The 11,569-nt window shown below is 54.0% G+C and overlaps 1 protein-coding gene and 1 long non-coding RNA gene across 2 annotated transcripts; one reads left to right on the forward strand and one right to left on the reverse strand.

The window, feature by feature from the left end:
- Positions 1–685: 685 nt before the first annotated feature.
- On the reverse strand, positions 686–5,456 carry Sox8 (SRY-box 8). Its single transcript, XM_021149037.1, has 3 exons — positions 4,880–5,456; positions 3,573–3,805; positions 686–2,862 (listed from the first exon to the last, which is right to left on the reverse strand). Exons 1-3 carry the CDS (start codon positions 5,290–5,292, stop codon positions 2,114–2,116), a joined length of 1,395 nt encoding a protein of 464 aa, XP_021004696.1. The 5' UTR covers positions 5,293–5,456; the 3' UTR covers positions 686–2,113.
- Positions 5,457–5,626: 170 nt separating this feature from the next.
- LOC115029716 lies at positions 5,627–9,722 on the forward strand. The gene is made up of 3 exons (XR_003835267.1): positions 5,627–5,858; positions 9,010–9,236; positions 9,418–9,722. It is a non-coding gene; the product is annotated as an uncharacterized LOC115029716 (long non-coding RNA).
- Positions 9,723–11,569: the final 1,847 nt, after the last annotated feature.

Raw genomic sequence — 11,569 nt, forward strand, 5'->3', positions numbered from 1 at the left:
CACACACCACACACCACACACACACACACACACACACACACACACACACTGGGGCTCTAGAGAAACATGGCTACCCCACTCCCAGACCAAGACTGAAGTCTACATAGCTGAGATGCAGCCAGCTCTGGCAGCCCCTGCTAGCCACATGCACCCGGGAGACTTGGCCAGAACCCCTCCCCCTACTTGCTCTCTCTCCTCACAACCATTTTCTCCCTAGAAACTTTGCTCCAAGCAGCAGGCTCTCTTGGGATGGTTCTTCTCTGCTCCCAGCCTGGCTCTGAGCCAGGACCTTGCTCCCAGAAGAGAAAATGCCCATCGATTTGAGACACTGTCCTGCCACCCAGATACCAGCCTCGATTCGGCTGGGAGGAAAGCATGGCTTGGAATGGCCCGTCTGGACCTGTATCTGTCTGCTTTGGAGCAAACCTTCAAAATGAGGAAGCCAGACAAGGCTAAAGGCATGATGTTTAAATTCAGACCAAGTGGTTGTGACAGGGTTGGCTACTCCCTAAGGTGAGGAAGTTCCCACCTTAGGGAGTCCAGGCTGGCTCTCTCCCCTCCCCCCAGTGGCCTGCTTAAGGCAGCGGGACCCAGGCTCTCAGCAGCGTTGTATTCATCTTTGTCAGGAACCTTCCTGCAAGAACCCCCAGGCTTAAAAGAAGTAATACTCAAAACGTGCTCCAAGTAGAGAAAACATTTTTTTTTTAATTTTATCAAATTGATCTGTACAAAAGTTAGCATTGCCTGGTCAGAAAGGAACAAAACACAGCAAGTCAAGGACAGCAAATGTCTTTCTGAATTCAACACCAAAAAAAAAAAAAAAAAAAAAGACTGCATAAAAATGAGTTTGCTGTGGTTCCCACCTCGGCCCCCGGAAGGAGATAAGCTGAAGAAAGAAAAAAAAAAAGGCAGGATTTTTTTCCCCTCTAAAAAAAGGTAGGAAAAGTAGAAAAATTAAAAAGAAGCGAAACTTCTCAAATGTGAGTAAATATACAAAGTGTTCAAGGCACAAGTTTCCGTGACGTAGCCGGTTTATACACTCGACACAGCGACGCAGGCAGGGAAGCAGATGTTACTCTCTAACTAGGAACCTAAGCAGGTTAGTCGGGGAGGCTCTCCTTTCACAGCTTGGTAAGTAGCGCCTGGTGCCAAAGAGCCAAGATTATCGTGGTTCTGCAGCTGCCCAGCTTGCAGGAAATTCCGTCTTCTACTGCTTGGCACCATGAAGGCAGAGATGCTACTCCTGCCTTTCAATGTCTGGCCCAAGGATGGTGCCAGGCTTCTTGGTCTAACTAGACCCTAAGAGGTTGATCACTTCCTCCTGTGCCTGGTGGAGGCCTCCAGGGACATCCGAAGGCCAAGCAAAGAGATGCTTCGGGATTCTGAGTCACCTCCCTCCTGCCCTTTACAGAGCAAGCTTCCCCACTTTAATTTTGTCTTAAATTCTACTCTCTGCACAAATGACTTCATTAATTAAAGATAAAATAACAACGGAACATAAATACGTCTTCAACACCTTTCAAAAACAAACATGTTTAAGCCTTAAAATAAAAATAACAAAAAATAAAAATAAACACAGAAAGTGTTCATCTCAGCCAAACCTTGCTGGGAAGAACGGTGGTAATGAGAAACCCCTCGATCTCACATTGGTCCCAAGAGAGTCTCCGGGTTGGATGTATCCTCAAGCATCCACAGATGTCCTTTCATGCTTTCACCGTGGGAACAGCATCCCTTGGTCCCAGGGAGGTCTTGGGTAGGCTGGTAAGGACATGAAGCCCATTCTCTCCTTTGTCCTTAGGCATAACTATCTTCTTATCTACTGAGATGCAAAACTCGGGAGCTGGTGTACATGTATCCAAACCGGAGAGCAACGGAATGCCTGTTTTGGAAACCACCAGTCACCTCAGAGAAAGAAGAGGGGGAAAAGAGAGCTCTGTCCCCTGGCAGAAGTTTGGATATCCAGAAGCAAAGGGACACAGGGTGACAAAGCCTGGCTTCCTGCACATTCAGCAGGCACTTGACGGAGTAAGGCCGTGCTGGCTGCCTCCAACCTCTACCGAGTACACTCCGGAAGAACTCAAAGACCTGGCTAGACTTCCTGGATGCAGCAGCCTCAGGGTCGGGTCAGGGTGGTGTACACAGGCTGGTCCCAGTTGCTGCTGGGGCTGTGTGCGGGTGGCATAGAGAGCCCATTGAGCAGTGGCGAGGCATAGGGCCGACGGGATGAATGGAAGTAAGGGTATTGGTAGAGGCTGGGAGGGTAGCCAGGGTAGGGGCTGTAGTAGTTGGAAGCCTGCAGGTCAGTGTAATCACACTGTGCGCTGGCGAAGGAGCTGGCAGCCGTGGCAGAGGCAGCTGTGGTGACGCTGGCCTGGGCACTGTAAGAGCCATAGTCAGCACGGCCAGGTGAGCCATGTGACTGGTCGTTGTAGTGGCTGGGACTCAGCTGCTCCGTCTTGATCTGTGGCCTAAGGGGTCCTGCCTCTGTGGGCGAAGCTGAAGCCGAGGGAGCTCCCTTGTGGGCCCACACAGGGGATGCCCCTATGCCGGTTGCCCCGGAGTGCGAGTAGGAAGCGCCTCCATAGGAGCCAGAGGCAGTGGCCTGGCTGGGCTCTGTGGGCAGGGCTGAGTGGCCATTGAGGGGCAAGTACTGGTCAAATTCATGGACATCGAAGGTATCCATGTTACTGATAACCTCGCTGCTGAGCTCGGAGATGTCCACATTGCTGAAGTCGATGTTCTGGCGCCCGCTGTCCACCAGGCGGCGCCCTTCCAGCCTTAGCTCTTGCTTGCTTCCATTGCTCGCCTGGTGCAGGTCCGTCTTGGGGGTGGTGGGTGGGGTGGGTGGCCCATGGGTCTGGCCTGAGGAAGAAAGTATATTGCAAAGATGAATGCTCCTTCTGTGGGACCAGGGTGGAGCTGGTGGGTGACACCAGGAACCCTGGTAACTGCCACAGGTACAAATCAACGGCCTTTTGTTTCCTTACCTTCCCAGAAATTCCTGCAAATTCAGACCTAGCCCTCACTTACTGGCTGAGAAAATTCCATTTGGCACTGTGCTGTGGGAAGACCCAAGGCTCCTCCCTGAAGACCTGGGTGGGGGGATGGAAGGTGGCCAGCCAGCCCCACCAGAACTAGCATTAATGGGGCACTTTTGGAATGCTTGGCCCTGGGCACTGGACCAAGGTGAACCCACACAACCCCGTTCTTTCCCCACCACAGCCCAGTAAACGGAAGCTCACGGCCGGCCTGCCTCCAGCTTCACTTCGGCTGCTTAGCTGCTAGGACCCCACCCACCAGCCTGATTCTGAGGCTGGGGTTATTGACCCATGCTGTTGTTACTGTAGAGTGGAGGCAGATTGTGAGTAAGTCCTGGTGACGATAGACATCTCCAGAGTGCTAGATGGAGCTATGCAACCCCCTCCTTTTGTACATAAGAAATAGCTACATCCAGAGGTTTTTTCCAAGGGATCGGGGAAGACCCGGCCCTCCACAGACTGCCATCCCTGGAGGGAAGATCTACCCACACTCCAGATCAGCCCGTCCCCCATGCTAAGGGTCCTGGAGCCCACCTGTGTGGTGGTCACTGTGGTGGTGTGCCTCGCCGAGCACTGCATCAGCTTTGTACATGGGACCACCAGGGTGGTGGCCCAGTTCAGTACCAGAGTCTGAGTCGCTCCGGCCAGTCTTCACACTCTTCCTTCGCCTTGGCTGGTATTTGTAATCTGGGTGGTCTTTCTTGTGCTGCACACGGAGCCTCTCGGCCTCCTCCACAAATGGTCGCTTCTCGCTTTCACTCAGCAAGCTACAGAAAACACAGTAGAGCGAGAATGCCCACGGAGCTCCAGGCTTGCCAAGGACCTAGGCAGCGCCAGCAAACACTGCTGCCTGCAGTCAGACAGTTGGAGCACAGGATAGGGTGCCGGAGAGTTCAGGATACCCTCCAAGGGGTAACCTGCCCTCCTGCTGAGAACTCCGACACCAGTGGGGCAGAGCCCAACAGGCCTGTGTGGTCTAAAGACCAGGAAAAAAACCCAATTCTCCATCTTTCTCGAAGTCCCCCTTTCCAGCACTATTTGCTCATCCAGTCACCCACCACCGCTACCACTGCCGCCACTACCACCACCACCACCAATCTCTCTCAAGAAAGACAACAGGACCCAGTGAAAACTATACTTAGACAAAGGCAAGGAAGGCTTTCTGGAAACCAGCCATCCCAAGTTGCCAGGAGTGATGGAGAAACTCCGGGAGATTGTCCTCAGAGCACACACACACACCCTGAGAATCTCTCGACCTTGAACCTCAACTTGCCGGCCAAGCTGAGAGGGCAAGACAACCTGGCTGTCCTGCTCAACCCAGTATCACTACCACACACTGTTTCAAACTCGAATAGAGGCAGCTTGGGAGGTGGGACTGTGCAGCTGTCTTCAATAATGCCTGCCTTTCTCAGGCCAAAGCACTCACTGAGCTGTCACTTTCACCTGCTCTTTCCTTCCCCAATTCCAGGTTGCTGTGGCCTGGGAGCAATACCTGCCAGAGGACTTGGACTCCTCATGGACCCTGGGGTCCCAGCTTCTGCCCAGGACAAAGCAGCTTGATGCCTGCCCAGTATGCCCACAGGCCGTGGTGACCACTCGATACTACGATCCCCAGTTCTGCAGTTCTCAGCAGGATATCCCAGGAGAGGAGAAAGGACTGGAGGGTCACACTCCAGGCACTGGCCTCCGTCCATCTCCAAAGTCCCACACCTGGTGTCTCTGTTGACCAGACCCACCCTGGAACCAGCCCAGGAGCACAACCCAAGGTGGGGCACGAAGTCACCTCCTTCAGCCCCTACACTCCTTTCCTCAGCCAGAGTGTCAAGAGTCCCCACACTCACCGCCACAGCTTGCCTAGGGTCTTGCTGAGCTCTGCGTTATGGAGATGCGGGTACTGGTCCGCCAGCTTGCGGCGCGCCGCCTGTGCCCACACCATGAAGGCATTCATGGGCCGCTTCACGTGTGGCTTGGCCTTGAGCGTGCCGCCACCGCCGCCGCGCACCGGCATAGGCACCAGACTCCAGTCATAGCCCTTAAGCACCTGCGACACGGCATCACGGATGCAGGCTGGAAAGCGTTCGTCTGCTGCCTCAGCAGTATCCCCTCGGCCGCCGCCCCCCGCGCGGCCCAAGCCCTCTGATCCCGCGGGCGACGGTGGCGCGTCGGAGTCCGAATCCTCCACGTGTGACATGGAGCTAGCGGTGCCAGACGGGCTGCAGGGAGGCTGGGCGCGGGCCTCACTCATGTCCAGCATCGGGGCCACGCGCGGAGGGGCACTCAGTGGGGATGGACGCAGGGGTCGCGCCCGGTCACTCTGTGGACGGACACTCTGGAATCCAAGGTTGCCACGCAGGACCCAATCTTTGTCCTCACCGCAGGGGCCCAGCAGCCGCTCCTCCGCCGCAGTAGCTCAGTCTCAGTTCTGGGACCCGCAACAAGTTTCTTTAAGCCGTGGCCGAAACCCCGCCCCTCCCGGTCCGGGTTGGCAGGTCCTCCCCAGGCGGAGCTTGTATGCCCCTCCCCGAATCCAAAGAAGCCTTGCGACCCCGCTCCACCCTCCGTACCACGTGGGCCAGGCGCCCCGCAGCCTGATCCCTCGGCTGAGGCTGGGTCAGAGGGCTAAGGGTGACTGACTGCCTAGTGCATGGATCTCAGCAGCACGGCGGCAGGCGAGGATGCTAATCCACAAGGTTCCTGAGTCCAACATCCCTCCCTCCAATGTGGGGCTCGAATCCGCTATTGCAACCAAGCCTGGGTTCTGCCCGCAGGGTGGCGCAATGACAAGAGCCACCAGGTGACCCTGGTAACTCCCGCACCTAGGTGAGCTGGAGGACCCCGGGGCTAGACAGAGGTGGGAGGGCAGGGGCGCTGGGCGGGTCTGCTCTGGCAGTGACTGCTGAGTCCCTGAGGGCGGTCAGGCGGATGGAGGGGCCGGACGCGGGGGCTCGGGTCCTTCCGGGTATGACCTGTGGTGGGGGCGCGGAGGCCCTGGCGGGCGGGCCTGGGTGGTCTGGCGGAGGCGGAAACCACGCTGGGCCGCTTCTCCTCAGCGCCTAGAGAGAAGGCGGAGAGTGCTCAGGGTCGGAGAGGGGACGTTTCTCCCGAGGCGAGCGCCAAGCCTGACTCCAAACCGCGCCCGAGGTCGCCCCCGCGATTTGGCTCCCAGCCTGGAGGTCTCCAAGTGCAGCTAGGAGTCTCTCGCCAAACTCAAAGGAGGCGATGTACCTGCCACCCTAAGCTTGTCTGGGTGGCATAGAGCTGTGGCTCCTGAGAGCTCGGTAACCCTAAAGGAGGCCACCTGTTTCCCAAGCCTGTGGAGGCGGCTGCAGGGAAGAACTGTGGTCTCTAATAATCTCCAACTCCACCCAAGCCGTGAGTGGTGCCCTAACCTTCAGGTCTGGGATCCCAACCTCCAATCAGACTTTCCCTGCAGACCTGGAAAAGGCCAGTCTTGTGCAGTGTGGCCTTAGGGCATCTACAGCTCTGGACAGAGGGAGAAGGTCCAAGTCCCTGCTTCCTGCTGAGGGGACAGCTAAGGAAGAGAAACTACCTTAATGGTGACCTTATTCTAGTTCTTCTCTCTCTCTCTCTTTCTCTCTCTCTCTCTCTCTCTCTCTCTCTCTCTCTCTCCCCACCTCTCTCTGTCTCCCTCCCTCTCCCCTCTCTGTCTGTCTCTGTCTCTGTCTCTCTCTCACTGTGTATGTGTGTGTGTTGTGTGGATGGAGAGCTAGCTGCCATTGCCTGCTGAACTCTCTCCATATTTTAACCATTACCTGCCAAGAAAGACCCTTCCCTGTACATCTGTAGTGGCAATCCTGTCCCTTGGGGATCCCTCCACTCAGGGTCCCACCTCTTGGAAAGAAGCTGTCTTAGAGGCATAAAGAACCCTGCTATCTGGTGCACCATCCATCCCAGCAAAAGAAGGCTTAGCGGCAGAGTTGAGGACGGAGACCAGGCCTAGCTCCTCTCAGGACCTGACCCCTAAGGTCTCAAGTCTCTACCTTCTGAGTCTCCATGAACCCATGCTGTCACACCTGCAGGCCTTAACAGAGACCTCCACGTTTCTAAGAAAGCACAAATCTGAGTTTGTATTGGGTATTCCAGGTTCTCTGGGTAGCTCTTCCTGGCCCTCACCCATTGTGAATATACTCACGTCTGATCCCCAGACTGCTCGGACGATGGAAGAAAGGAGGTGGCTCTACCTACAGTTTGCATCTTCCTGTCCCTTGGGCTGCCGTGACCCCCTGACAGGGCCCTGGCGGACCCTGGTGTAGTCAGCCCTTGTTATACAGGTATAGACCACTATGCGTTGTCAGGAACTCATCCAGTCCCGCTCAGTACAAGCACTGACACGCAAGGGGTGCCCTGAGCTCTTCCAGGCTCTGTGCTCAGAATTGAGCCCAGTACAATCTGTGGGCACACAGTGCTCCAAGCTCCAAGCCCATGATCATCTTAAAAGATCAGTACACCCTCCAGATCTTTAGACTCCTTTCAAGCCAATTGGTTCACATCCTCAGCCACCAGAGAGACCCTGAGCAGACGTGAAGCTGCAGCTGCTAGAAAGAAAGTTGCTGAATAGGGTGGGCTCATGTCTTCTCTAGGACTGATCAAACACAGCATCATACCAGGGCCTCCTAGAACCAAATCATCAGGACCCTGCTTCATGGTCTCTGACCTGGAGTTCCTAGTGTCGAGGGCAGGGAAAGAGCTAGTCCTTCCTCAAGATGCACCCAGTAGGGTAGGAGACTTTTAGAAGGATGTGATGGTTTAGCTGTGATCTGAAGCCTGCTGCTACTATAAAAGGAGAAAACAATAGTCCCTGTAGGCAGCATCATATGCAAAAGGCCCTGAAGTCCCAGACAGCACAGGGCATTTAATAACACAGGAATCTACAGATCTTTAAAAACATGAGTGGAAGCTATTGAAACTGCCTCTCTGTTTTACCTTGTGGGGCATCGGACCTTGTCCAGGTGTGGACCAGTTCCTCCTTCTCTCTCTTTTTTTCTTCCTGCCCCCACCTGCCTCCTTGGCTTTTCCCTAAGCCTGGGCTTCCCCATCGTCACGTGGGTTTTGCAGTTCTAGAGTGAAGATATCATTGCCTGAACTCTGTTCAGGTGCCCATTCCTGGACCAGTCTTGGAGCCTGGGAAAAGTAATGGAGTGGGCCTGTGAACCTGAGGTTGGCTTGTGTGCCCTCAGCCTTGGCCTGCTTCTCCCTCTTCCCCTGCATCCAGAGCCGTATGTCAGGCAGTTGGCAGGGCATCCCAGCATAGCCGTGGAGATTTTTAATTGCGGGCCTAGAAGAGACAAATGTGGAGGTGGTGAAGGGTGAACTCAGAGCAAAGCTCCTGTAGACTGCTGCCCTGACCACTGGGTTCCAAGAGGCCATGGGTCCTCCTAGGGATTGGACAGTTGATGCTTTTAAAGTCTACTTGTCAATCCCAGAAGGCTGGCCTCCCAGTAACATGCTCGGGGCACTGGGCCAAGCACTCGACCTTCCACCCCCATGGTAATCCAGTGGTCTCAGGGATGCTGTTAGAACTGTCTGCAGTGGAAGCTGCAGTTGGGATCAGAGCTAGTCCCTCAATAGAATTGTCATCGATAAGGTGTTGGTATCCACCCCTCTCTGCTGCTTCGTGCTCCATCCCTCAGACCCACAGGAGCAGTTTTTCTGCAGCACCACATCTGCAGCCCTGCATGCCTCTGGCTCCAGTATTGTGTGTGTGGTCATGCTCCATCCAGCCCAGCAGCAACTTGGGTGTTTGACACCCCTCGGGAGGCACCGCTTTGGAAGAGACTGGTAACAGCAGGGTGGGACCGGCTACTTAGCTGTTCTCAGTCTGAAAGGATTCTGGAAAGGGGCTCTGTTTAACCCAAGCACTGGAGTCCAACACAGCCTCTGCGGTGTGACAGGTGTGTGCGGAGCCCAAGATGTATTGGGAACAGCTATCATTTCTACTGCTTTGTCCCAGGCCTCTGGAGCTCCTGGGTTCCTGAACTTCAAGCTGGGCCCCATCCTTCACCCTATCAGGGCCCTGGGTAGAGCTGACTCCCAACAGTATACAGTGGGTCTTGGTACTTCCTCCTTGGCATTCGACAGTTGGTGTTTTTGAAGTCAGAGCCATCCTCACTAGGCTCCTTGGGGATCACAAGTGGCTTTCCCTGGGTGGAAACCGACTCCATGCAGCCTTCAGCAAAGGTATCGGCATCTGTCACTGGGATGGGGAAGTCCAGTGATCGTGTCAGCATGGGCTACGGTGGATGGGGAAAGACTCATGCTGACACTAGACACCTGGGTCTCTAGCCCTATGCCTTGGATTTGTCTGGGGAACTCCGCACCACACTGATCCTGGCTTTCCCCATTACCTGCTCCATGCCAGGATCCTACGGCTGTTGATCCCCTCGGAAGTGAGACATAATATCCTGGAGCAGATGCTGATGGGGACTCACTCTTGGGCCACCTGATTTCTGTGTTCATCTTCCCAGGCTCCACCTTTCAGATCCCATCCCTGGTGTCTGCAGTTACAACTTTACTAATCAGAACTTTGTTTCCAGCTTCCGCTGAAAAGCAAAGGGTGACTTAGAATAAAAATGTAACAAATGGCCCCATAGCCCAAACCTTTTCTGCCATGATTTGCTGTTCCAGATACCTATAAGTGTCCAGGGCAAATTAAACACATCAATAAATGGCTTTCTTGTGTCTGTCCTGCATTTATTCCCTTGAATGTGGTGAGAAGGTTTCAGTTAGATTCCAGCAGGCCATATACAGTTGTTTGGAGCTGTATGCTGCATTAGTGGGACAGTTGGTGGTCGACCTAGTGACAGTCTGGCTCTGTGGGCAGAGTCCAATCCATAGGCCTCTGGGCTCTGATCTCTAGGATGGGACTTTCCAAGAATTCTATCAGTTCAGAACACAGCTCACAGCCGTGTTCTGCTCAAGGCCCTACCCCAGACATCTTACTTCCATTTGACCTTGAAGTCACAGCTGCTGTTGAGATTCACAAGGCATCATCTCCCTGGGGTACATGGGGGAACTGAGGGTGTAGCAGAAGAGGACAGTAGCCAGGAGAACAGCCGCTTGTATGTCACAGCTTTGGTCCAACCAGCAAATGGCATGACACCTGCTCACTGCCGCACCTGCTGGGCTCTGATGGGTTTTGGCCGCTGGACAGTCAGGGCAGGGGTGGCGGGGGTCCAGTTCAACTGACCACTCTTCTAGGAAAAAGCAACAGATGTGGATCCTGCCCCTCCTTTCATAAGCAGACTTCAAGACAAGAAAAATTGGGGTAAATGGAGGCTGCACAATTATATTCAGCCCAGGCTGGGTTCTTGGGGAGCCAGAAACAGCTGCGACTGCATGTCAGGGACAATAGCCCTGAGACAGTGGGGACTGCTGGGCCAGGGTGCCTGGGGACAGCTGGACGAGGTGCTGACAGGGGGCTCATTCCTCTGTGAAGCCATTCCGCAGCTGCTGGGAGAGCTGCCAGCTAGTGGGCAGTGTGCCCTGTCCCTGTACCCATCTTAGCCACTGTGCTGGAGGTTTCAGACAGCTGGGACACGGGACCCAACTAGGAATGGTGAGCCCCAAGCTTCTGGAGACACCAGCCGGGTCCAGAGCTGGAAGTCCCTCTTGGGACCCCTCTCTGCTTTGCCTTTTTTTTTAATAGCTGCTGCGACCAGAGACCTCAGGGCCTCTCACCTCAGTTCCTTCTGGCCCGCCAGCTTGACTGTTTGTGTAGTTTTTGGCTAAAAGTGATATTTAGAAGCCTGCTTCATGATGGTGGCCTCTTAGGAGACAGGAGCAAACCTCAGCCCCTTCTCTCTGTGACCCCCTCCAGCTCCAGTATATGAGCCTCCAGCTGCTTAGCTCAGTCTAGGTTTTGCTTTCTATGTGAACCACAGCTGAATGGAACAGCTCAACTACCAGATGTTCAATCCATGCGCGCGCGCGCACACACACACACACACACACACACACATGCACACACACACACACGTGGTATAAGCCACAGCTTGCTCTGACTAGTATAAGGGATGCCTTCCTTCTAGATAATTGTAAAACATTAAACTTAAGGGACTCATAGTTTTTATCTACATTTTTTTAACACTGATAAAAACAGGCATGATGATACACATCTGTAATCCTAATACTTATAAGACAAAGGCAAGAGGATGGCTTCAATTTCAAGGCCATCCTGAGCTACATAGTAAGATGTCTCAAAAAAAGGGGGGGTGTCAGGGATTCACGATTCTCATAAGCCAAAGGATTCAGCAGCATGCAGGGTCTCAGCATGGTCATGTAGCCATCTAGCTTCACAACATTCTTGAAGGAAGCCTCATATCCCCTTCTTTCTTACTCACCCCAGGAAAACACAAATCTGTCTTTCCTAATGGAAGTGCCTTTAAAAAAAAAAGTATCCTACAATGTATCAGGCTTATCTCAGCCTGAGGTCTTAGGGCTCATCCATACTATAGCATGTTATCCTACAATGTATCAGGCTCATCTCAGCCTGAGGTCTTAGGGCTCATCCA

Source organism: Mus caroli, chromosome 17 (genome assembly GCF_900094665.2).
Source record: "Mus caroli chromosome 17, CAROLI_EIJ_v1.1, whole genome shotgun sequence".
Classification (NCBI taxonomy): domain Eukaryota; kingdom Metazoa; phylum Chordata; class Mammalia; order Rodentia; family Muridae; genus Mus; species Mus caroli.

What these genes read in the sequence shown, in the direction of transcription:
- Sox8 (XM_021149037.1), bottom strand. Translation starts at nt 5,292, where the DNA reads ATGCTGGACATGAGTGAGGCCCGCGCCCAGCCTCCCTGCAGCCCGTCT. An exon ending in ACCCTAGGCAAGCTGTGGCG is followed by an intron (nt 3,806 to 4,879) that starts GTGAGTGTGGGG and finishes TGTTTTCTGTAG; the next exon opens with CTTGCTGAGTGAAAGCGAGA. An exon ending in CCACAGTGACCACCACACAG is followed by an intron (nt 2,863 to 3,572) that starts GTGGGCTCCAGG and finishes TTTCTTCCTCAG; the next exon opens with GCCAGACCCATGGGCCACCC.